This window comes from Plutella xylostella, chromosome 29, assembly GCF_932276165.1.
Source record: "Plutella xylostella chromosome 29, ilPluXylo3.1, whole genome shotgun sequence".
In the NCBI taxonomy this organism is placed as follows: domain Eukaryota; kingdom Metazoa; phylum Arthropoda; class Insecta; order Lepidoptera; family Plutellidae; genus Plutella; species Plutella xylostella.
Genome location: NC_064009.1, coordinates 400,921 through 428,688, shown reverse-complemented (window position 1 = coordinate 428,688; position 27,768 = coordinate 400,921). Strand labels below are relative to the sequence as shown.

General features: G+C 38.7%; 2 protein-coding genes across 3 annotated transcripts in view; both read left to right on the top strand.

The window, feature by feature from the left end:
• Positions 1-27,768, top strand: part of LOC105387449 (E3 ubiquitin-protein ligase znrf2) — a 103,050-nt gene that overhangs the window by 61,513 nt on the left and 13,769 nt on the right. The gene's annotated exons all lie outside the window — the stretch shown is intronic.
• On the top strand, positions 1,687-7,061 carry LOC105387461 (alpha-1,6-mannosyl-glycoprotein 2-beta-N-acetylglucosaminyltransferase). The gene is made up of 2 exons (XM_048631732.1): positions 1,687-3,228; positions 6,939-7,061. The coding sequence occupies exon 1, from the start codon at positions 1,726-1,728 to the stop codon at positions 2,902-2,904; it is 1,179 nt and encodes a 392-aa protein (XP_048487689.1). The 5' UTR covers positions 1,687-1,725; the 3' UTR covers positions 2,905-3,228; positions 6,939-7,061.

Here is a 27,768-nt window from a genome sequence, read left to right as displayed (position 1 = left end):
TATTTTTTCTCGAGCTGTATTGTGTGGTTTATCGAGCTACTGCTAATATTCATGTTAATCGCCACCAAAATGATCTAGCTACAGTCTAGTAACTAGACTAGTTGTATCTAACAATTTGTCAGCTAGTGACGTCACATCCCCGCCTCGCTGACACGTCAAGGCGAGGATGATGAACAGTTGATGGTATCTGCCGGTAATCACGGCATGATGCAACCGTGATTGCCTTTGTTGCACTTTTTATAACATAATCAGTCTGCTGGTGTATTTTTTCAAACGATTTTTCCTTGTTGTTTTAGTACCTACTTGGAAAACTTGCGAAAATGCGGCTACGTTTTGCGGCTAAATTACCCTGTAGTGGGACATCCACATCCTATGGGCTACATAAAAATACTATGATGAATGAAGATTTATTAAAAATAATTATATTTCACAAAAGATAGCAATCGCACCACAGCGGTTGTTACGATTCGGAGTGCGCATATGAATGAATAATTCCGTGTTATTCATATGTTCTTAGAATTATACTGCGTAGTGAGAGTGATACATACATATACTGGTACTGATGATTACTGTGTCACGTATAATACAACGCTCATTAGTAGATAAATAGTACAAACATAATCAGTTAATCAGACACGATTTACCAGAGTCAAGATTAGATTAAAAGCTATTTCTATAATAGGTACCTATACAAAAGTAAATATTATTGCTTTCAGAAAAAACTCTAAACTCCTTTTTCTATGATTCCTGTGATCCATTGACTATACAAAGGGGGGTGATTGAGAGGAGTTTATTTCATGCTATGGGTACGTGTATAATATTGTTATGTACACTTGTCCAAAATTAATAATGCACATGCAGATCTTCACACCCGAATCATTAAATTGAAAGAGCCTTAAAAAACACTTGCATTTTGCACCTTGTTCGAAAGAAATAGGAGTCAATATCATGTGTCACATAATCGAAAACAACCGATTTGTCAAAGATTTCTATGCGCATTATCAATTTTGGAGCACTGTATCTGTGTAGATATATCAGCTGTCCGATACCCATATGCTCAGCCTAGTTTGGGGTCGGATGGTCGTGTGTGAGATGTCTCCATATATAATTATTATGTTTAAAAGCCAGATAGGTAGAGTTTCTCCAATATAGGTAATTAAATATTTTAATCTTTGCAATTTTCCCCATCGCTGTGTTGTTGCTATTCGTGAAACTTACGGCTTCTCCGCCCAACACAAACATACAGAAACAAATGTTACCTTTGTAGCTGAACCTCTTCATCATCATCACCGACCTCGCCCGTCTCCTCAGCCACTTTTAACCAACCAGGTAGCGTATGATATGTGTTTGGAAAGGTAAAACTTATTATTAAAATATTGATTATACTATGACATTCATGTACATGTATTAGTCGCTTTATAGCAAAATACACAATACATGCATTATCTTTGTTATTGTACTGTATAATTTACTTTACATCACATAACGTGTTGCATAATGGTAATGAGTAATGAGATATACGCGCTATTTGTAGCTATGACTTTAGGATATTGAAACTGAAGTAAAGTCTATTAAAATCAACAGAATACAATACATAGGTATTTCTGACAATGATCTGGTTTGCATCAAAGACTAAAATGTTTACATGTCAACGTCAAAAAATTTAGCAGGTTTTCTTTGGGTTTTCTGAAGATTATTGAAACTTACTTAAGAAACATTTAGAGGATGTATTGTGTGTTCATATTAAAAAGATTGATCCGTAACGTTTACTTCGTGGTGCTTCTATTAGTACTATACGTGGTGGCTCTTATGACGTGGAGCCGTCCCGTGGAGCGCCCTCCCGACGCCGGCAGCAGCCGCTGGTGCGGCGTGGGACGCCCCCAAGCGCCTCTCATCGGCGACTACATCCGCGGACACCCTCCCGTCAACACCAGCTTGAGGCTGGAGGAACTAAACCTCTACGACTATATCATCATCATACAAGTGCGGCATTCCCTGAAAGACTTGCATCGACTTGTCTACGGTCTCCAAGAAACTCAAGGCATTGGAAGGACTCTGCTAGTGTTTTCGTTGTATTCTGATAATGATGGCATTGTGCAAGCAGTCAACGAAGTCAACTTCACAAAGGTCCTGACGGTCTTCTACCCGTTCAATGACCAGGTCTGTCAAGACTTCTACCCTGGTCCCAGCGACATCTACTGTAGGCAATCAGGCTGCTCAGAATACTCAGCCGGCTTCAGAAACGTCAAGTATTCCCAAAGCAAACTGTTCTGGTGGTGGACCGTTAACTTCGTGTATGAAGTTCTGAACCTTGAGAATAATTACAGCAATAACGTGATACTGCTAGAGGCGGACGACGTGACCGCTCCAGACTTTGTCCTAATGATGGATCATCTAGAAGAACAGGCGCAAGTTGTGGGGCTGAAGCATTCAGTGTACAGCCTAAACTGTCTGGGTGTGACTACTGAAGTGAGCGGGGAGGACGTGGTAGTCGGACCCTTCCTGAGTTTTGACTTCTCTACAGGACTGATGTTGAACATGGACGCGTATGCCGCCATCAGGGCTGCCTCGCATGTCATCTGCCACTACGCTGACTTCGACTGGCGCCACTCTCTCCGCGTGGCGTTGTCTAACTTCACCGTCATCTCCGTGGCGAAGTCTAGGGTTGCTAAATTGGAGGACTACGTTCGTGTTTGGTCGGCTGGTTACAGGGACATGTTCCCGGTTGAGCTGAAGGTGCATAGGTTGGAGCAGGGGCGGCCCCCCTCCCGCGGGGGGTGGTGGGGAGACGTGCGGGACGTCAACCTGTGTCTGCTGATGGAGAGTGTCAGCTCTCTGCATGGAATGTTCCAGGCGCTCGCTGTGGGAGATAGTGACGTCATGGGAAGCAGTGGTGTGGTTTAGATTTTAGAAGTTAAGTGTTACGTGGTGTTAGTTCAGAATATAAAGTTTATTGTGTGTATACTTAGTGAAAAAATGGAGTGTTGATATAATTTCAGGCGTTGTTATTCTGATTTACAATTACTTCATACGATAATAGTTTTGTAAAAGGTAACTTAATCGTCGCAAAATCCATGTTGTAATATTTTTAAAGACACTCTTTTAATATTTTTTTTTTTCAGGTAGGCTTCCGAATATATCTCACATCGTAGCACATACATGTAACTTGTGTGAATACTAGTCAGTATTTTATCTCGATGAATGCGGTAGCATCGCTTGTAAATCTACGTAGGTACTTTTTCTATTAGTCCAGTCAATAAATGACTCAAATGGGGCCTCCTGTCACAGGTTATTACATAGCCTACTAGGTTGGTCTCAGCACTTGATTATAGATTGTGTAAACCATTATTGTTAACGAAATAAACATTTTTGATTTTGATTTTGATTTTTTTTTTGATTTTGAAAATGAGGTGTAGAGTGCGTGAGCAGGTAACTAAGCGATTCCTTCAGAAACTTAGGTTGTTAACATACCAAAAGTCCTGACTCCCAGGTGATGAGCGGGGGGAGGAGGGGGGGATAAAGGTACGATTTTTTGGTTTTTAGCTTATATCTCGAAAACGGTGCATCGGAGAGAAATATTTAAACTAATGAAATGGAGCTCTTATCTAAAATTTTTATATCAAATGTTTTTTTTCTAATTCCTAACCGTTTTTGAGCTATACCCTCAGAAAAAGTTGTAATAAATTACAACTTTCTTGTAAATTTACAAGAAAAAATTATTCATGACAAAACATTCATAAACATTGCATCATATTGCCTAACATATTATTCATAAATGAAAAAAATGAATAGAAAAGAAGTTGTTGTTATTCGATCGACATTTCCGACTTGGAAATTGTGTCAATGCGGATACTTTCTATTTCATTTTTCATATAAGCAAGGTCCTTTAAGAGTCGTGTCACATCTATGTGGTCCATAGAACAACGCGGACTCGGTCGTACCCTCGGGAAGCGTCATAGCGAACTTTCTTGATACAAAAAAGTCTGCCAATTTTTGCGGGGGGAAATTTTACCGTTTACCTTGATTATGTCTCATGGGACATGTCATAATGAGTTTTAATCCGTAGCAATAAGGGTTATGTGAAGAGACATTTACTAATGAACACAGTGTCGTCATTCTTTCTTGCCGTGGATGTAACAATTATCGATAAGCGTTATCGATGAATTCGAGATCATGTGTTGGAAATAATAATTTTAAATTAATTAAATTACGAATGATTAAGTAACATAAATATGAAGCATTTATTTCTATAACTTATGTTTTAAAGTTTTTTCTTGAAATATAGAGTGTAGATCAAATGCTTCCAAAAAGTTAACCATATGATTTACTTGTCAAACTATACAATTTTTTGCTATAGGTACCTACTACTAAAATGGTTTTTCTGCTCCATAGAAACTTGGTTGGATTTTTACATCTTGAATTTCCTGAAAGCGATGACCAAAAAATGTTCAGAATGACCCCTGTCGGCTTACGTTCACCACTTTTGTAATATCTCGTATATCATAGCAATTTTTTGAAAAATAAAATAAACTACTCCTTGTACTGTGACCTTTTTGTCGATAAGCACATATTTACATACCGGTACATCACTATGGCATTTTTCTGACATTGGTTGCTAGACAACGGCTTCAATTCAAATCTTCTATGCAATGAAGCTGTAATTTAGTATGTAAACAAATCATTTTACACGAAACGAACGCTTTGCCAACTAGATTGAGTCTAGTGAAAATTGAGACTGCAACTAGTTTTTATAAATCGGTGGGCCTATCTGGCCCACTACCTCGGCAGAGGGGAACGTCTGCCTATTTCTTCTCCAGACCATTCATACTCAATGATGTGGTCGAAGGTGACAGGGGGCAGTTTATTTAAATCTTGCGCCACAAAGATAGGTTGCTTCGACGGCTCAGTTTCCTTGAAGACTTTTAGGACATCCATGATGTTTTTTTTGCTCTTATCATAACCCTTCCTCTGGAGACACCTCCCACTTTCTGGTAGCGCATTAAATAGCTCCGACTTCCCGTTTTCGATGTCATTTATTACTGAAGTTCGTTGCACATATTTGAATAATACTAAGATTATCTAGCTTGTCAATTATGTTCTGTACGAACGTTAAAAAAAATAAAAACACGCACTCACGCCTTGTACTAATGTACTCCCTTGCGGGGTAGGCAGAGGTGCATTGCTGCACCCACTTTTCGCCACAGTGTTATGTTAGTCCCAATGTAATAGGGGGCGGGCCTATTGCCATTTTACGGGCACATCCAAGACCCGAGACCAAATATCTGTGTTTTAACAAATATCTGCCCCAGCCGGGAATCGAACCCGGGACCATCGGCTCAGTAGTCAGGGTCACTAACCACTACGCCATTCGGTCGTCTAAAACTCGTTAATAATTATAGTTTTTGCCATTTTGCGGGCTAAACTGCGCGCGTCGCATAACGTTTAAAATAATTAATTAGTCGGTAGTCGCGGTACACGTCTTATCAGCGCGGCGGTCGCTGCGAGCTCCAACTTATTATTGAAACTTGCTTGAAAATAAGAAACATTTAGAGGATGTATTGTGTGTTCATATTAAAAAGATTGATCCGTAACATTTACTTCGTGGTGGCTCTGATGACGTGGAGCCGTCCCGTGGAGCGCCCTCCCGACGCTGGCAGCAGCCTCTGGTGCGGCGTGGGACGCCCCCAAGCGCCTCTCATCGGCGACTACATCCGCGGACACCCTCCCGTCAACACCAGCCACTTGAGGCTGGAGGAACTAAACCTCTACGACTACATCATCATCGTACAAGTGCGGCATACCCTGCGAGACTTGCAGCGACTTGTCTACGGCTTACAGGAAACTCAAGGCATTGGAAGGACTCTGCTAGTATTCTCGTTGCATTATGATAATGATGGCATTGTGCAAGCAGTCAACGAAGTCAACTTCACAAAGGTCCTGACGGTCTTCTACCCGTTCAGTGACCAGGTCTGTCAAGATTTCTACCCTGGCCCCAGCGACATCTACTGCAGGCCATCAGGCTGCTCAGAATACTCAGCCGGCTCCAGAAACGCCAAGTATTCCCAAAGCAAACTGTTCTGGTGGTGGACCGTTAACTTCGTGAATGAAGTTCTGAACCTTGAGAATAATTACAGCAATAACGTGATACTGCTAGAGGCGGACGACGTGACCGCTCCAGACTTTGTCCTAATGATGGATCATCTAGAAGAACAGGCGCAAGTTGTGGGGCTGAAGCATTCAGTGTACAGCCTAAACTGTCTGGGTGTGACTACTGAAGTGAGCGGGGAGGACGTGGTAGTCGGACCCTTCCTGAGTTTTGACTTCTCTACAGGACTGATGCTCAACATGGACGCGTATGCCGCCATCAGGGCTGCATCGCATGTCATCTGCCACTACGCTGACTTCGACTGGCGCCACTCTCTCCGCGTGGCGTTGTCTAACTTCACCGTCATCTCCGTGGCGAAGTCTAGGGTTGCTAAATTGGAGGACTACGTTCGTGTTTGGTCGGCTGGTTACAGGGACATGTTCCCGGTTGAGCTGAAGGTGCACAGGCTGGAACAGGGGCGGCCCCCCTCCCGCGGGGGGTGGTGGGGGGACGTGCGGGACGTCAACCTGTGTCTGCTGATGGAGAGTGTCAGCTCTCTGCATGGAATGTTCCAGGCGCTTGCTGTGGGAGATAGTGACGTCACGGGAAGCAGTGGTGTTGTTTAGATTTTAGAAGTTAAGTGTTACGTGGTGGTATATTTCAGAAAATACAGTTTATTGTGTGTATATTTAGTGAATAAATGGTGTGTTGATATAATTTCCGGCGTTGTTATTCTGATTTACAATTGTACTGTAAACGAAAATAGGTTTGTAAAAGGTAACTTAATCGTCACAAAATCCATTTTATAATATTTTCATAGACACTCTTTTGATTTTTATTTTTTTCTTTTCAGGTAAGCTTCCGAATATATCTCACATCATAGCACATACATGAAACTTGTGTGAGTACTATTCAGTATTTTATCTCGATGAATGATGTAGCATCGCCTGTAAATCTACGTAGGTAATTTTTCTATTCTATGTAAATGGGTCACTAATAATTTATGACCGTGGTCATTGACACGTTTACTCACATGTTTATATTCCGATTCATCGTTTAGTGTACCTACCTGCTGAAACATTGAACCTGAGGACACTGGCCTTGCTGAGGTGTCAACGTTACATTTTTGCAAAACATTGTGAAATAGTTTTTGTGTCGAAAGTCTCGCATGGGCCACTAATTCGACTTAAACGAACTGTTTTGTAGCATCAATTCAGAACTCCCGACGAGATCAAATGTCCACATTTCATAAAAACCCCTAAATTTGCATAACGTCCGTGCTCAGATAAAAAAAAACATTTTACTTTAGTATTATGTTTTCACAGTTGTCTGATATATTTGTGTAGGTTTTAATAATATATATGTAAGTGTATTTATTATAATATGAAGGGACATGTATAAAATCATTAATATACTATTGTACTATAGTTATGCATATTTTGTAGGTAGGTTAAAGTAAGATTAAGAAATACTGATAGGTTAAATTTTTGTTAATATTTTATTGTGCTATTAATTGATTGAAAGCGTTAATTTCCTCTTCTCCCAACCTAACAAGGGTTGGCTGGATGAAATTGCTTTTTGGCAATAAGCCCGCCTTTGTACATTGTTAGTTTTCTTTTAATATTCTTCTCCTTTTTTAAATTGTAACTTTATAATGTCATCATCATCATCACGACCCATTACGTCCCCACTGCTGGGGCACGGGTCTCCTTCCATTGAAGGAAGGGTTTAGGCCTAGTCCACCACGCTGGCCAAGTGCGGGTTGGTGGACCCCAACACAAGCAAGCTTGTGCTGAGAGAGTTGTCGGGTAAGTGGGCAACCCGACTGTCAGATGTTTTCAAGCCGCCCGAAGGCCTCTGACTAGGATAACGACTGCTGCCGAAGCAGCAACCGGGACCCACGGCTTAACGTGCCGTCCGAAGCACGGAAGCATCCAGAAAAGCACCACTTGAAATTGGTCACCCATCCCATGGCTGACCGTGTCAGTTGTTGCTTAACCTCAGCGATCAGTTACGATCACTGAAGCCCGGTCGACTACGGACGCTTCGACTTTATAATGTATTGTACATTATTATTTAAGTCTTTATCATTAAAGTGTTTATAAATAAACTTTTTTACCCACATTTTTATTAGGGATTTTTTAACAACATGGTTCATCCATGAACCAACTGCTTCACGTTATACATTAGGTATGTACTCTCATCTCCAAAATACTTGTGCGAAGTGTTGAAACATAATTATGAGAGCACGGTATCCGATTATCCACTTGGAGAGGAAACGTAGCGCCTCAAAGCGACGCTGTAACTGAAGCATGCTTGTTTCCAGTTATTTCTTGTCAAGAGAAGACAAATATGTTATTGTGTAAATTCAGATTTTTTACGATTATTTCAGAATATCTTTGAATATTTTTGTTACAGAGAGTAAGTACTTAGATAAAGCTCACCAAGCAGCGTCCTTCTTTTTCTATATGTAGTAGGAATACGATGTAAAGTTCTTGCCTAATATTTCCGGACGCATTTACATTTTTAATAGCCCAGCGAATAACACAGTTTAAGCCTCTCCCACACATTCGCCGCACATTTTACACGTGATGAGAGTTTCAGTACGGGGCGGCCATTTTCATGACTTTTTGGTAACTTTCCAGACCACTTAAATGTAAGCGATGCACTTAGGGACCAGCTCGGTGCATAATGAGTCTTGTGCTTGTGGTTTCAGATTCGTTTTTCGTGTAAAGTTTAAATGGTGGATCAGCAGTGGCTGGGATTAGTCTGGAGAAGAATGTTGTAAGTAAAATGGTGTAAAAACGTCGGATATGGGTGGAGTATGTAAATGTTAATCATAGTTATAGTATAATCTGTTAGTGCATTTGTTCCAGTTCAGTACCTACATCTACAGTCACAAAACAAATGCTTACACCCTTGTTACACCTACCGATTATTGTGGCGAGACAGTATCATCGGCCGAGCACTCGGTCAATTGCTAGCCGTTCATTGGTCGAGGATATTAACACTTCCTGCTAAGTGTTTTCAACTCGGATACTTTGTATTTCTATAACATCGCCGCCGCCGTGGCACCTCACAACGGGAGATAATCAATTGTTTAATGCAAATGTATTCGACAGAGTTTTTAATTGAATTGTTTTAAGCTAATAGAGCGTCGTCGTGGGCCGGAGAGACTTTCAAGTGGAACTTTTAATATCAAACGGAAACTTTGCAGACATCGCGCTTATTCACTTCGCTTTGGGCCATAAAAATATTAACATGAATATTTGATAGCTACGAGCTTGTTTACTGTTGGTTTAGGAAAATTAATAATGTAGGCAAATGTAAATCAATCGTGAAGTTATTAGAAAAATACCTAGGTAGGTATCTCTCAATTTACATTGTATAGAAAGCAACATACCTCAAAAATGTAATAAATATTGATTAGTAATTATAGTAATTATTCTTTTATCGTCATTCTAGTAGTGTCTAATGTAGGTATGTAAGTATTTGATGAATCCGATAGTAAGTAGTGTATAGGTATGTACAGGCTTTTAAAGATGTATGAATTGAATACCGAGATGTATGTATCTCTTCCACACCAAACAAAGTGAACCCCCAGACAGAGCTACCTTCTGCCATTATAGTACAGTCGCAGTTCACGAGAGTCACGAGACGAACAGACAGGAATTATCTCCTTGATATAGACGTCTGGGACTTCCCCAGCCATTCCACCTCACGCTGAACCAAACTGCATCCTAACACCGGGAAGTAAAGCACACATTCCACTGTCGGCAGACTATTTATTCGGCTAAACCACCTGAGGCGGTTAACGATTTAGTGTTTTACTCGGCAGGTAATATGGTCGGTTTTGGTCCAGTGGTTACAGGGCGCAAGGAACATTTCGGGTTTTGAAAAAGGGGTCTTATTTGCGTATTTTGAGGGTAGTTGTTCGCTCGTGTGTGTGGTGCGGGCGGATCGATGCGGCGCGACGATGCACTTCCGTGGGTATTCGCTTTGTTTAAAGGAAACGTTTTATTGAACGCCGCGAACGAACGTTTATTTATTTGCAGCCGCAAGCTGAGGCTCTCTCCTGAAGGCATTCGCGGTGGCGGCGACAGCTCAATACAGGTTGTCGTATTTTGTTCGGGAAATGCATTTTCTTGAGTGCGAATTGTTTTAAAACTGCTAGGAATTCTTTGCCTATTCCTCTTCACTTTACGTACATAAATAGGGTTGTTGTACATTCGTCACAAATTAAATGGATTTAAAAATAGGCAACCTTATCACCTATGTAGTATGTATTAATCCAGCTTTGTACTCTAACCTAATTTCATCAAAATTGCTTCCGCCTTGTCCCGTGAAAGAGTAACCAACATCAATAGGTACTTACAACATTTCGTGTTTATATTAGTAAGATAAATAATATATCAATTTCTATGCCTTCCCCCCGGGTGACTAACTATAATTTCCTCCATAGCCCCGAAGGGAATGTCAGACGTATCGATATAACATGGGTCCTTTATCGTTCTGTCACAAAATACGTAACGTTATGTGTGGGTAGTATCTGTCACACCCTCAGGGATTCGTGTGTTTTATCAACCTGCCCTGCGATATCGGTCCCTATGTAGGAAAAGATAAGTAAAGTAGTATTTGTCTTACATAAGTGTAAGTATTTATAAGGTGTCTGAATTCTAGAGAAGTCACTAACGGATGGCAATAAGTATACTTATAAATGTTATCGACAACCCGCCTGCCAAGAACAAAATATCTACCCCGGCCGGGGACCAAACCCAGGAAGTCCAATAAACACGGCTCGATAAATTTTACATTCAGTTGAAATATCGTGTTTGATAAATAATATGTTGTATGAATTAGAAATTGTAACGTTTAGCGAGTCCTCGGCAGTTTCACACACTCGAACAGAATCTCGGCCACGCGAGATTAATGGCGACCAATTGTATTGTGTTTACTCGGCGCTCCGACCGGATTCTATTCTACGAAGAGACGGTGTTACTATTCAGAGGTTTCTGAACATTTTAGTGTGGTGATTGGTCAATAAGATCCTCTTAAACTCGCCTGGGAAACTTGTAAAAGTCCACACCTCAGAACTGAATAAAATCATTACCCCCACACCTTATACCAGGATCTAACCGCACCATTGAAACAGCTTCATTCTGTAGAGGTAAACTCTTTTCTTTTTGTTTTTTTTTTTAATATTTTATTTTCCGTTCCTTCCAAAGATTCGCAATGATTATGGTAATACGAGTATCACAGGTAATTTCCTGATATAGAACAGTTCAAATGCACTTTATTTTGTTTTACGACACGCATCTTTGATGAATTGTACCTAATTGTAACCTTCATTAGAACTCCTGGACTTCATAATTATGTTTTCTGTTTTGTTTATCATAAAGGCCGCACACCGTACACATGACGAGACGAGACGCAAGTGTAAGATATGAAACTTCAGTTTCAGCGTCGTAAATCAGTCCGGAATAGCTTGCGTGAGTACACAGACGGAGTGTTTGTTGGTTCTGCCCGAGGCGATCCACAATAGAGTGTAAACAGCCACACATGGACGTGCCACGCCTGGTACACGCTGCCCAGAATACCGTGTCTGAAGTACTAAGGAACATATTATATTTTTGATTTTCACTTAACAGCCACGTTCAAAAACTCTATCAGCCAATTGGTAGATACAGTTTTAGTTGCTTTTGGCACATACAAAGATAAAAAAATCCTACATTAGCTCAATGTTTCTTTCTGCAACTCAGCATACGTTGTACCTAAACACCTAAGGTAGACTAAATATACTGTGACAAAAGACACAAATTTGGAATAATAAACCGGCCAAGTGCGAGTCGGGCTCGCGCACAAAGGGTTCCGTAGCAGCAAAATTACAGTTAAATCAACCTATCTCAAAAACTATAAGAGATACTTTGATCAAACCAAAAATCGTTGAAAGAGTTAATTAGCATGCATCACCTCTATTTTTTTTAGAATTTTATACCCCGTAGTTATAAAAATAGAGGGGGGGGGACATACTTTTTATGACTTTGAGAGCTGATATCTCAAAAACCGTTCACTTTAAGAAAAATGTTTTTTAGAAAACTTTATATCATTTTAAAAGACCTTTCCATTGATACCCCACACGGGTATGTACATCGAAAAAAAAAATTTCATCCCTCAGTTACATGTATGGGGGGCCCCACCCCCAATTCTTTTTTTTACTATTTAGTGTCATATTTTTGTAGCGGTTCATACAACACATATTCCCATCAAATTTCATCACTGTAGTACTTATAGTTTCCGAGTAAATCGGCTGTGACAGACGGACAGACGGACAGACGGACAGACGGACATGACGAAACTATAAGGGTTCCGTTTTTGCCATTTTGGCTACGGAACCCTAATAAAAAGAATATATTTGTTTTTGTAACGTGCGGAATAAAATTCGTATTTGCCATATCACCTGCGCCGGCTCTGGATATTGAATCTTCAGCAGAAGTTCAAAATTGGAATCGAAAGAAATTGCCGCCGTGTTCTTTTATACGAGCGCCAACGCAAAGCTATCTCATTTTAAAATCGCATTCCTTTTGTGTTCGACTTCCAAAGCTGCAGATTACAAAGATTGCAAAGATTCTTAGATGATAACAATCAAAGTTGGGCTGCATGGACCAGCGATTGTGTTGAAAATGTACCGTGTTCAAAGGATAAAAACGTCAAGTAAGTTGACTGCCCCCGTTGCCCCGGACGTGTTTGTCTATTTGATTTTACAGTTTATATCGACTATAAAAACACTGTAAGGAAAACAAAAACAATAATTTGAATGCCATTCGATTTAATTAAGTTAACAATAATGAAGTTATTTGGTCGAGTCTGTTGTATATAATATGTATAGCAATTATTTGCTGTAGTTAAATTCTGAAACCTACACACAGTTCCCCAGTGTAGGGGGGGTGGATCGATGTATCCCCACACTCAGCTAATGACATGTCATTATACTGTGACGCCATCGCAGTCATTCACAAACGCACTCGCAAATTGCAAGCAACGAGTTGACGCTTTTGAACGCAAGCTAGCCTAGCTTTTTCTTCTGTGTATCTTACAGTCAGATATAGTCATAGTTATAAAAGATTTTAAGTAGAACCCGTGAATGACTAAGTGAGACATTTTTATTCACTGCAATATGAATGTTGCAGTTTTTGTTCTTTTATAACCATTACATATCTGTATATGTATGTATTTGTATACTATAAGATATTAGGTGCAAGAGCGGAAAGCTTAGATCGCATCCAGTGGCGTGCTTTGGGAGAGGCCTACATCCAGCCGTGGACTGCAATAGGCAGCAGAATATTAATTTACATATTTGTACCTTTCGCTATAAACCTGTACAGTAGACTCAATAAATAAAGTTAGAAAACAAAATGGAAATTATTCAGTTAGGTTCGCAATTTATCTTCCTGAAAAACGAAGTGTGCGTTCGCTATTTATAAAATGGCTTCAGGCGAGCCAGCCAAAGCTTTCATCGATTAAAATCATTCGTGTGTATTTTTAAATTCATATATTTTTCAAAGCGAGTGATGCACGGTATTTTTTTCAATTTTGGCTTTTTTATTCACTGTCCAATGCGGTTTTATATTTTTATTAATATTTATTTTATACATACATACAATAGCAGTATATTACTTTGATATCAGTTTCCATACATACATGTAGCCAGCTCAACGCATAGAGAGCAAGTTCATGAAACCATCTCATTAAAATCTCATGAATTTCAAGTATACACTCGAGCATACAGTATATTAAGCTCTTGTCAAACGGGGAGACTATCTGTTACTCTCTCCATGCAACTTTGGGTCTTGTTCTACACCCGTTAACGTACATTTTACAGGAAACTCGTGGCCAACATTTCAAGTTAAGACCTACTGCAGTTGTCAAGTTACACGAAAGTTATAGGTTTACATTAGTCTCGAAATAAATACAATTTATTATTATAATAACCGATGTAATGTATTGAGATAGTTTTCATAGTGACTTAAGCCATATTACCAACAGTAATTTAGAGCAGCATTTTTCACTTTGAACAGTCTAAAATTCCCCTAACTGTTGTAGTGAAGTACCAATGATCGCGGCTCGCGGCCTCTCGACTTCAGCAGTAGTTTCCCAGATTTGCCTGCAGTTTTCAGCCGCCGACACAATGCGCTTTCAACAGCGGCTTAGCGACTGAAATGTGAAAAGCTTTCGAGTCATTACCGAGGATTAACGCTGTAAATGCTGAAATGTAAGAGTCAATTTTAACGGATTACGGTGGGAATAAGTTATCCTTGTTTTGCTTTTGCATTTTTTACAATCCTTTGTTTAAGTGTACTTAAATATTTTTTTAATAAAAGCTTTTCGATTAAGGTAAGTCCATTCAAATTTTATATGAAAGTTACTGCCTTGACGAGAAATGTTGAGTAAATAAAATATACATAATATACTAGTACTTCCACATATCTTGCAGTTCAGAATAATCCTTGTGACGAACGAGTTAAGGATGATACTAAGCACAAAGAGTTCTCGCTCAGCTAGTGTTGCTAGCAGTAGAGCCGTCAGACTCTTTTGAACAGTTTTGATAGTTTTAATTCAAATTTCTATTTAACATTTTGCTTCGAGCGCCTTCACAGTTGACTCGCTGCTACGCTTTGTATTTTTATAGCTCGCTATTTACATAATTTACAACTGCATTTATAGCTGTGCACTTTAAATTTTCATATAGTAGTTAGTTAAAATTAGTCATTTGGGACTGACGTGCACTATAGCAATACATACTACATACATGAAACTTATGACAATCTTCGTCCTGACCTGACAGTGGCTTTATTCCTACTTGCTTTATGTTAATTCCTATTTATTCATTAAACTATTTAATGAGAGTGCAGCTTCTAGTAAAGTTTCAGTTCTAATTTAAAACTTCCCTCTTAGTGATGTGTACCGTCTCACTTTACTTGATGTGTTAGTTAGCTAGTCTGTAGTTCGTTACTCTGGGTGCATTATAAAGTGTCGGGCAAAAAGTAAAGTATGTCATGTCGTGAGATAACTTCGTGTCGTGTTCGGGATAAACTTTGTCACTTTCAAGTAGCTCTCTCTCTCTCTCTCTCTCTTTTAACTTACTGTCCTGTTTATTAATTAGTATATTTCACTCGAAAACACACTTGCTCTAATCTAATTCCTTCTGTGGTATGCAAGTAGAATTCCAGCGTTTGGATGATTAGTATAAAAATATGGTTTTAATTATACTGCGCGTTAATGCCCCCATGTAAAGACAAGCTAGGCGCTACGTAAAATTATGTAAAAAAAATATACAAAGTTGTATTTATTTTATTGTTAATTGTATATTTTATTGTTAATTGATTATTTTTATTGTAATCATTACTGTGTAAAAGTTTCCAGCAATCTACTGGGCACTCTACTACTACTCTACTGGGTCGGCAAGTGAGGAAGGTTTCGAACTCTCGATAACGCCGCTAGCTCAGCAAGCTTGCGCTACGCGCGGTCCGGCGTAGCTCGTAGCAACGTTGTAGCGCGCTACGCCGCGCCGTAGCCGCGTAGCTTGGTACAGTAAAACTATAAAGTCCTGAAAACGGAAGTCGATCCTATCTAATTGTTAAAGACCGTATTTAATCAATATATTATATTTATTTAAGGACAAAGCCATTATCAATCGGAATTTTATTTTTATTATGTCTATTTATTAAGTATGTAAGTAAGTAAATAACTGACAATGATAAAAAGTGTTTGCAATATCGCACTCTTTATTGTCAGGACCTTATAGTTTGACTGTAAAATAATCCAGTTTCTATTCATTGAGAAATTCTATCATCAATATTATTATGATTAAGTAATCATCAATTGGTACAGTTATTAGCATAATTTACCAAATGATAAACAACATTTTCGTTACGTGTATACTACGATAGTATTTTTACAGCGTCATGAAATAGATTTCCCTGTTTTAACATTACCTATTTGATTTGAAATTCTCTCCTTATTTTTTATCTCTAGGTATAAATTGCAACATTCGACGCGGAAAGGAATAAAACATCGGTTCAGCGGGCAGCAGCGGCGCCGGCGGAGCGCGGCCGGCGATTGTTTCGACGTAATTTCGCGAAATTAATTGTCGACTCATTGTCACAACTCCCATTGTTTCTCAGCATTTACCTTTTTCTCGTTTAATTGGGTCAGTTGAGTGTGATGGGACTGATGAGCTCGGCTTCGTTTTTATTAGATCTTTTTGTCTTTGAGGAATCTTATTGTTGAAATGATGAATCAATTTCATAATTGTCTTTATTATATTTACCACAACCGGCCAAAAAAGAGTGGTGGTGATAAGTTTGATATTGAAAGTGTATCTAGTTTATTTACAAGTGTCACAGTCGGGAATAATGGTATTTTAGTGAGATCTTTCAAAATCATCCCATTTTGCATGAATGTAATAAAAGTATTAAATTAATAGACGAACCCGAGTGCAAACAATTTATATAATTATATACAAGATTGAATAAATTGGTTTTCTAAAACTACTAACAAGAGCTTTTAACATAAAGCTCCTTGTGTCTCGCTAAATAAAAACTTCTCTTTTGAAAATGTAACTTTTAATCAGCTCTTTGTAAGCTCGGTCCGTGCGAGCTTATTTAATTGAAGAGGAGCTTTTACTATTTCTTAGTCCTTGTAAGGTGGTCTTATAATTAATTTTTAAATTAAATGTTTGGCTAAAATATGATTTTGTTTTGTTTACAGGTATGTGCTGCATCTATTTATTCTGATACTTTGGTTCAGTAAGTTTTATAACATAAACTAAGCGCGTGTTCTACAATACGAATATTCAGTTTCTTAATTAAATATGAAATTTGTATAGTATAATATAAAATATGTATAATTAATTGACATTTTGACATATTTCAACGAGCCCACTACACGGGATAAGTAACGTAAATTACGTCGTCATTAATAATTTATCAACTATAATTAATCAACGTAATAAATTGTCTGAAATCCGTAAGCCGTTAATATTTCAGTATTCATTCCGGACAAGCCTCGTCCTTTCAGCAAATCTCATTTTAATTATTCGGTAACATTCGCAAACATACACACACACATATGCTATGTCGAGACCCATCGAATATATGAAAATTGTGAACATATATACGGCCATTACTGCCTCCATCACACAAAGTCTGTTACAAAAATAAGAGTGGGCGTATTGAATGGCAGATGATACATAGACCTTTACATCTTCAAAGGTTTCGAGTCAGCCATTATTTGATGTATAATGAAAACATACAGGGTATAGCTAGAAATAACCTACCTCAACATTTTTGTTACATTGTCTGAGTTTGAATGTCACACAATAGTCTGAATAACAAAAGTTTCAGATTCTGAAGCTGTAGGTACCGCCAGCTCCTCCTTGCTGTTTGCTGTTGGTTAGAATATCTTTCCACTTAAGTCCGGGGGGGGGGCAATTATCTCTCACTCGACATACTCTGGCACATGACATACCTATCACGAGAGTGAAAATCCAGGGTCTGTACTTTATCTTTAATCAGCGTCGCTTACTTCTCAAATCTGACGTAACTTGTATGGATCTGACATATGTTTGACAAAGGCGAGCGACGCTGCTTATGTATTTGATACTTGCTAATGTGTCGGTGGCGGTACGGCAGCCGGTCACCGGTCAGCCCGGGGCGGCTGCACCGCGGAGGTTGCATGCCTCATCGCTGGAGCGAGCGGGCGTGCGGCCTCCTCGGGTCGCCACGCCAGTCGCCGTCGGGCGCGGGCCACGATCGCTCGTGCCGCCGCCGCCGCCGCCGCCGTAGCGTTCTCTATTCAAATTCGGAGATTCGAAATAATTTAAATATGACCCAGTGACGGTTTAACCCCAGTGCGTTCATGTAGGATTATGGTTGCAGTGCATGTTATTTGTAGTTAAGATTTTAGGAAAATATGAAATGTTTATTTCGTTTTGTGGAACAAGGCGCTTTGATTAAGCGCTCTTGTTTGTACGTTTAAGCTGTGCGATTTGTTATTGTTACAAAATGTGTTGGTTGAGCTAAATTGGATGTGTAGGCATTCGTGAATCATAATCATCCAAATTGTGTATTTGGATGTTAATTTTGTATTCACTCAACAGGTCTTTATCAAAACCATACGTGTACGTAACACGTTTACATAGCATAATAATACATTTAAATACACAAATTGGCTGCAATGGATAAAGCCTTAAATAAGCCTGAACTAAAGGAAGTACTAACGTGAAATTTAATTTACACGTAACACTTTGCATACTGAGTTTGGAAACTCGGTTATTGTGTGCTCTGCTGCCAACATTGCGGACGGATTTTTGAGAAGAAAATATATTCTGGTTCATACATTTTCATGGATATTTATACTTCAGTTAAATGGTCCAGTAATCTATCTTATTTTCATTTATCCAATGAGAGACAATATATGACTAATCATATTTAATTTTGTGCTGAATATGATTGATTATTATTTAATAATAGGTATGTAAAAAGAAATAAAACTTTAAAAATGGAACTGAACAGTCAACCCCAAAAGCAAAACACGATCGCACGATCAAAGAGAGACGTTTCTATCCAGCCATGATTTTGTAGACAAGTGCCAACTACAGCGGTGCAGGAGTGAAGTTATTTCCTCCGCGGAGGCTCTCACAATTTCCGCCCGGCGATACCTCCGGTCTGTGCTGCGAGCCTGGTACTCTCCTCCTCTTAGACAAAACTTTCCTAGAAAAGCATTCTTTTTAGATCTTTAATCTTCTAGATTTTATATTTCAAACGGATTCCCTAGAAGCACGCATTCTTGCTAGACCGCTGAGAGCATTTCTTCCTTACACAAGAATTCCATATACTCGGTTTATTTCCCATTTTTATTTCCTCACAGTCCACATCGCAAGGTCTCCTGGCCTCAAGTGGGTCACCACTTATTTTCCACCGAGTTCTTGCAACACCAATAAGCGGCATATTTTCAAAGACATCCTCCCGGCATTAACGGAGCTAAAATACTTTTGGCCATTCTCCCAATGCAAAGAAAACAAACGATATTCTGCATTCATGAACGAAATTGATTTCAACGGACCATTTATTTTGGCATTCGGACTAAGCTGCTTTACTCTACGAACCGTAATATCCTTCACTGAAACTCTATTTATAAAGAAATACAAATGGAACATCTATGGCGACATTAAAAGGGGTTTTCTGTTCCGTTGTCATTTTTTCTCGTCATAAATCCAACAATTCCAATCTGGCCGCGAACTAACATTTCAGTGTCTTCTTATTTCGGAATTTTCCGGGAACATTTCAATTATTCAGATTGTATTTTTCCTCTCTACTCACGTTAAATTATAATTTATTTTTATATTTTCTGCGTTCGCACAAAATAAGCGGGTACTTACATTAATTGCGGCAAGTATAAGCGGTTATTGGGTCTGACTTAATACGTGAACATTATTTATTGAGCAATACCATAAACAAGGAAAACTAAACCGATATCATAAAACAATAGGTTATTGGCAGCAACCGGGATTTGTCTTCGCGAACTGTGATTCTTTCTCCACCAGTGATTTTCTTCGGGTTTTCGAACAAATACAAAATCACAACGCATCAAATATATCCTACATACAACGGTGTAACGAAAAACAGCGCTCTCGGTGTAATCAGTAAATGTAATTATTAAGAACTACATGCTAATATGTAGTTCCTATTCAGGCACATTAACGAGCTTTTAGTTCGATCGCTGAAAAGGCAACCAACCTTTAGTTAATACCTGTACAATACATGCAGATGATAAATGTGAGCGTCGGCCGCTCACCGCGCTTGCTCGGGCCATAACTTGCGACTGAAGAATTTAATTTTCCACCTTAAAATATTCATTCCTCGGTCGTTCCCGGAGAAAACGAAGCTCAGATATGGAATGATGCATTGTCAGCTGTTCAGAACGCCGCTTCGAGGATTGTACCCTAATATTTATGTTGGGAATGTTATTTATTCCGTACTTTTTCTCTTTCATATCGCAAAATACATCGTGTTGCCGTTTGTCCAAACGAGCTTGTCTTTTTGCGTTGTCGCGTGGAGCGTGTGTCGTAAATGCTCGTAATGAGTAGGTATCAATCTATGTTTATCGTATCCTGTATGTTTTTACGGAAGTGTGCCTTCTGAACATAAAGTATTTTCACCGGAAAAGGTTTAGATACCAATATAATGAAAAGCTACGTAAGCTAACCAGGAAGATATACGTTTGTAATTCTTATAATGGAAAAACTATAACTTTACTATGCTTAATGAATCTATAAATTATGTCCCGTATAGCTGTTACTACGTCGTTAGTACGCGCATTATTAATGCCACTAAAAGCATTCAGTAATATGGTGTAGTAAGCATTAATGCTTTTATGAGTTGTTGGTATGATAGGTTCTTTCGTTAATTAAGACTTAAGTACCTGTACTCGTGTTTTTTCGGCGATGAAAAACACAGTGAGAGAGTCAATCCAAACGATGATATGGTTCATAACTTTTCCATCGCTCACACATACACACCAATACACCTATATCCTGTAATAGCCCATTTTACATACCCAATATCTCCCATATCCGAGATATCACAAATATTGGACTTGTAAAATTAAAGTCGAAGGAAGAGATTCCCTAGAAATGGACATGATTCGAATCATATGCATATTGTAAAATTTACAAGTATTGTGTGTCCTTCAAGTTTTAATTCATAAAAAAGCTATTTAGCTTAGCAATAGTCTAGAACTCATGTAACTTTGTAATGTAATCATGTAATATTCCTATCCTACGTGTGTAATAAAAAAATAAAATAAGGAAAGTGCCGAGGTTAAATATACACCATGTATGATGGGAATCCATAGGTATAGGTATCATGATAGTGGCTAATTTACTGCCGCGCCGATATTATCTGTAATAGCTAGCGGCCACGATCGATATACTCGTACTCATCGCCGTACTAGACACATGGCCATTTGCACGTCTGATATTGTGATATTCAACCTACAATGATCATACAAATAGACTGTTAGAATGATAGACATGTCCTTGATGTCCTACTTATAACACTATCGGCCTTACCACAAAAACTTAGACAGTATCTAACAGATGTTTACCGCTGTCAAACGCCTACAAAATCTGTCAAATTTCGTTTTAAACACTAGTTAAACAGTGTTTAAAGTTTTTTGTGGTAGCACAATATGATTTTAACACACTCTTTCAGCTTTGCTTTGACTTCGAGGTTCACCGAAGATTTTCGACAATCAGAAGTTTTTATAAATGAGGAGTCCGATTTTGAGGCAAATAATTCTGGCCAAAAAATACGTATTTGTGGTATTTATTCTCATAAAACGATGAAATTTAAAAATAACACTCTGATGTTGGTCTTCTCTTTTTAATTAATTTTAGAATTAATGATAACAGCAAAAATCAGTCGAATAATATAATTGTCACTGCAAAAAGGATTCATGAATCACGTTTTTAAAGCTTATATTTTCAAACCTACTTGTATTTGTAAGAAAAGAATCATGGCACCGTCTCAATTTTCCTTTTTTTGTATAACTAAGCACGCAATCTGACAAAAAGGTCCGAACGGAAATAGCTCTATTTGTTAGGACCCTAAATGTAGATTGGTCGCCTTGTAGTCCATCCCAGCTGTTTAATTGGTTCATTTATTTACTCCCTTTTCTTTGTTAAAAGGAAAAAATCCGACTTTTGTTTTGCAAATGATAGATTATTATTTAATTTGATGGCTGATACATAGTCAAGTATATACATTTTCCTGTTACCTTTGTTCCATAAACTCCATAAACTCCACTTATATTTTTCCTTCTGCAACACATCACAATAAAAACCAATTAATGCTAAAGATCTTGTACATTTACTATATATTTTATAACTGTATCCGTATTCGATTTGCCTTTTTCTTTCATATACGTTTAACATGGTATCTACCTATACTATCACCTATTTATTTTATTTTTTACATGAATACTGTACATTGTACATAATGTGGCGTTGATAATGTAAAAACCATCTGCTACTGACAGCCCGAAAGTGCCAGGTAGAGGTGGCTGAAACGGATTCTGAAACTTTGCACGGGCGTAAAGCGACTGTAAAAATTTCACTGAGACATACAGAATAGTATAGTGCCACAAACTTATCTGTTCCGGTGACAGCTCAAATAAATCTCTAATATTTCTTAATTCTATAAGATTTTAAGTTTGCTCGTATTGTTATTTCGCTCTTGCGGTATTAATAAACCCATCTAATGTTTTAAAATATACAATTCATTAGTAAGTAATGAGATATGGATCAATTTAGTTCGCTGTCACCGGAACAGATAAGTTTGTGGCACTATACATAATTACTCATCATCACTGTAAGACTGACGCGCTTGTCTAAAGTGTAAATACACACGATTCTGCGTTGTTATATTTTATAACGAGACATATGATCAGACGAAATGCATTGAGTCGTGCTGTCTCAGGACTACAACAAAATCTAAAATGTAGGTTGATATTTAAAAGGTTTGCGTGTCGTGTTATTTTGGGCAGCTTTTAGCTGTATTCAGTTTACATAAATGATGTATTCATAAAGTTGAAGTATTTATAGCGTTTCGCTGCTAAAGGTTAGGTTTATTTCAAAAGTACTTACTGATTATAAAAGTCTTGCCTTTGCTGTCAACTTTGCTTTGCCAAAAAAGGTATTCCCGTGCCAATTTCGGGTTCCAAAGTGGTCTTGTAAACTTTATTTTAAGTAACGTTATCTAAGAATAGTTTCAGTTCAGTAAATTGATTTTAACATATTATAATACATGTAATATTTACAGAATGTATTGCTGTTGTGTTCCGTGAAGGTACTCGTAGGGCGATTAATTACTCCGGTACTTGGCGTGTTGTGGGAAGCTGGGGGCCACTATATGACGAAAAACTAAGTTTCGGAGCTCAGCTGCGCGAGCCTCGATTCTATCCCGTTAGAGAGTAACCCTCTTGTACCGAGCGGCGTCACTCGGTTCTTTGTGGAAGTTTCACTTCTAATGAGACACGAAGTCCTGAAGCTCTGTGTTATATTATTTTAATTAGAGACCGCTTCGTAAAGACATGCGTATTCTTTGCTACATTATAATGTTTAGGGAGAGAACTATCTGCTCTTTCAACTCGTTCGTACGCACTTGAAACGTTGCGAATCGTAATATGGGAATTATTTAGTACCTATCTCGGATTTATACAGATATCGATCCTATACTTCTTGCCTGAGCGGTATAGGATCTTTAATACAAGACTAGCGTGGTTTACATTTTCCTAATGCTTTTAAAATGTAGTGCGTCGATTCGGCTCGGTGATATTTCAGCTACAGTAATAAGGAAACAAACAAATTACTCCAGTGACCCTGACTGAAAATCTTTACAGTGGCCGTGACCACTTTCTTTACATAGTTGGAAGAAGAATAATTGCCATAATGTCGACCGTTACATTTAACACCTTAGTCCTAAAGAATATAGGTCACTTTTCAAGAAATGTATATATTGTGTTAAGTGGATATTTTAGCAGTAGGTGAGTATTTTTGTCCCAACATGCCGTGATAGTGGGTGATCCAACTTGCTCCAAGCGGGCGAGTAGGCACGATAGATTTGAGTTTGTAACAACGGCAACTTGGCTCGTATAAAACTTTGCCAATTGGTTTTTCTTTATCTCCAGTGATGATTCTGTTTTTGTGTCGAACACAATTGTACTATGTTACTCAAGTGGCCTTACTATTACTATTTATTTGTATAGTCATAATACAATATAAAATCACGGATGGAGTTCTCGCAATACATGAAGTTAAAGGCTAATTTGAATTATCGAAAGCTTTGATTCTTTTGACAAGCGGCAACTCGCTCGGTGGCCGCGAGTACTTCCGATGCCCCTCGTCACGCGATTCAATTTGCCTATCACTTTCAGCGGCGAAACTATAAATTACTCACCCATTTTTATGTTTGGCTACTGTATATGGGTTCTATGTTTAGTAAAAAGTGGGATAGAACTAGGGTTGGTGCTAAAAAAAACATTAAATAAGTAAGTCTTAAATTAATGGGCGGAGCTCAAATCATTACAAGTACATCTGTTAGACAAACTTTAGTTAAATTTCGCAGAGGAATAATGCTAAAACAAATGAATCAACAAAATCAAGTTTTGGGCTACTTTACAACTCTTAGTCGAAGCTAGACTTCAAATAGTCTGTTCGCAAAGTGCCTAGATGTAAAGGTTTCCAGCAATGGGTCTGTTCTCTGACGCAATTGCTAACTGACCTTTTCATTCGTGGTTTTCATCCGTTTAAATAGAAAATGGTTATCATTTCATCCTCTTAATCATCATAAAGTTACTAACATTCACTTCTTTAGATAGGGCCTGACTGTCATCGACCTTCCTCATCCCGTCACTACCTTATAAATATTTGGAACGAACATCCCACGCCACAATTGTCTATTCATGGCCGTCGCTATATTGAATAATTAGATGAGATAAACCTGCCTGTATTTCTTTTTGCCTAATTTGAAAATATTATAATGATGAATAATGGGATCGCTGCCTGAAAAATTATGATCAGAAGCTCTCGGAAATCTCAATTTTATCATAATAAATTCTAATTAGCTTAGTAATATGGTCCACCGAAAAAATATTCAAATTATACCTCCGTATTTGTATATTTTTCAAGCTATACTCGTAAAGTAAACTTAATTTTTTTGTCGAATTGGTTTACAGATCAATCTGTTCATATCGTAGGTATTAAACAAGTCACTGATATGATAATCCAAAACTTTGTAAAACTTACGTCAGCCATTATACTTGCCTATGTAAATAAAACCGTCTGATTCAACACTAATATAGCTTTGTGTGTTTGTGTGTCTGTACGTCACCTATCTAATTAGAGAAGTGCTCTATTTATAGACTTTGCCAACTTAGCCGTTGAGGGTGACTTATATCCGTTTTATGGCAAATTGCGTCATAGTTACACTAACATAGTTAGAACAAAACGAAAATAAATATCTGAAGTGTTTATAATCATATGGCTATGATGTACGATAAAATCAAACTTTATCAAACTCGTAAGCTTTCCCAAAACAACCAAGAAACATTTATGAAAATATCAAACATTCAACAGGTTAACTACAAACAAAAGACTTGTTATTTGATTCCCCAAAGTCGTGTAGTGGGCGGGCGGGGACCCGCAACTGTAGGCAATATGTAAGTCTTCCGCCCACGCCTGGAACTCGACCTGTCGCACGTGGCGGCGAACTAGACGGAATAATCCCGGCTCAGCAAATGAGCCACATAATCCATTTATTGAACTCACTAGCCTCCTCAGTTAAGCAAACCCATACCATGAGTGGACATACGAAATACACCGACGGCCGGCACAGCAATGCAAGGGTTTTTTTTGTTAGCTCGCTTTTAATGCAGCATTTCGGGCGATTCGGGCAATACAACGTTCTGTAAGCTCGCAATACTCATCATCATGAATGGAGCGTGGTTTATAAAGCTTCGCCGATCGCCAATTCCCTCGCTTTATACGTCCGTATTGAAAAGCGATTAGATTCCAATTTCCACACAATCTAATTGGACTATTCACACATTTAAGCGCAGGTACCACTGGCATGTTATATCTACAGGCTTTTCATTAATAATGAACTGATACTATGCTAATAAGCGTCAATTTTCATTAAGCAACCCACAACACAGGCAGCACGGGGCGCGGGGTGGCAGTTGAAAGAGTTCCCCACGGGCCCGGCGCTAATCCGCCTCGTGAATGACGCGCGAGTCACGTGACGTCATCGCCGGCGTGACGTGACGGGCAGTGCTCGTCCGACGGCGGCAGTGGACCCTCACACGCAACTGTTGAACAAGAAAATACTGACCTTTTTAGCGCTGGCCCAGTTGTGTTATATGGCTACGAGCTACGCTGTAGGCTTGTTGTGGCTCGTAGCACATTTTTTTTTTGCGATTTTTTAAATAACTCTTGTGCGCGAGATAAAGACAAGGCCATAAATGAACTACCTACCAGTTACCACCGTACACAATAATCATAAACTAAATAAAACAATGAAGTTAATTGCGTACATGATTATATTAGGCTTCCGAGCCGGGTCATAATTAAAAACGTAATACGACCCAAAGCAAAACCATTAAATAATTTCAACCTCTCCATTAAAACTACCCTCAAGGGCCTTATCCTGGGGTCGAGTGGGAAACTAACGCTTGACCACGCGATCGCAACATCAGCTATACAAGTTCAGTAGGTACCTTCCCTCAGTACCTCTATTCTATACCTCACCCTCAGTGTCTGAACTGAGTCAGTTATAATCGAACCTCCACCGCGGACAGACGTGCGCTTCGGTAGATTTGTTTTTATTATTCACGACCATGTTTAGCGTTTGTTTTGACAGTTGAATCGCTTCTTGAGCCTTGGAGCTCCACCATTGAATTCTTAATTGGTGATTGACAGTGCCGTTTAAAGACTGATTTTTATTGTTCAATTGTTCGGTCGCCACATTTGGGGCTGAACAAAAACAATAGGTTAGTGACTCGTCTACATTTTGGTCACAGAACTTAATTAACTTAACTTACAGGTAATGTTTATATACTGACTATAAAACTGTGTAGGTATCTTACTTAAGTAGAATTTTATACTCGCCCATTTTCTACCTAACATTGTTTACAAACTTCGCGAAAACTTAACTGACTGAACTCTTGAGCAACCACAAAAGTGTTAGTGCGTGTGTCATGATAAGAACCAGTGCTAAACGAGCGTACTCCTCAATCTTCATCATCAGATGGAGTGAGAGCTAACCATGACTTTCATCGTGATATAAAGACCGTGTACCGAGCAGCTAGTGTCCAGCCTATCGTGTGTGGGGGCACGTCGTGTGGGGCACGAGGGGGCACGATGGGCATCATCATCGGCACGTGCGTCCCAGACGCGGAGCCCGACGCCGCGGCCTACGGGGCGCAGCTCCGCCGCCCGCCCAGAAGGATACTCTATGGTAAAGTTTGTGAAATAGTTTGTGTGCCTAAATACGTACCTGTTGGTTTTCATGCAGAATCGCTGATCAAAATGCTGGGAGACTTTGGAGAAAGTAAACTTAGTAGTTGATCTTTGTTTCCCAGTGAAGTTATGATTTCTATTATTTAATAATATTTTCATTTAATGACTACAGATTAATTAAACTATGGCTAAAAGCATATTGCAATTATGTATAGGTACTCTACTCTATTTCTGTATCAACCATATTATTATATTCACAATTATGTTACTGTCAGGATTGAATTGTGTGTGCTGTGCCTGTGTACACACTTGCGATGCGAATGTGATCGATGGTGATTTAGCGTTGCCAGTTATCGACGGTACTGTTTAAATTGATTGTGAAACAACATAATCAACTCGGTTAAAATACATACACACTTTTTACACAAAATAATATTATCCTAACAATACAGTAGTAATGATAATCTGCACCCCTACGCTACGGCAACCTTGGTGGGTCAGTTTAGCTCAGGTTTTGGAGCGCTTCCGTTGCTGCACTACCCACATTAAATTCATTGTTTTTCTAGTTAGATAAACCCTCCAAGAGAGCCTGGTCATAGTACGTTCA

What these genes read in the sequence shown, in the direction of transcription:
- LOC105387461 (XM_048631732.1), top strand. Translation starts at nt 1,726, where the DNA reads ATGTATTGTGTGTTCATATTAAAAAGATTGATCCGTAACGTTTACTTC.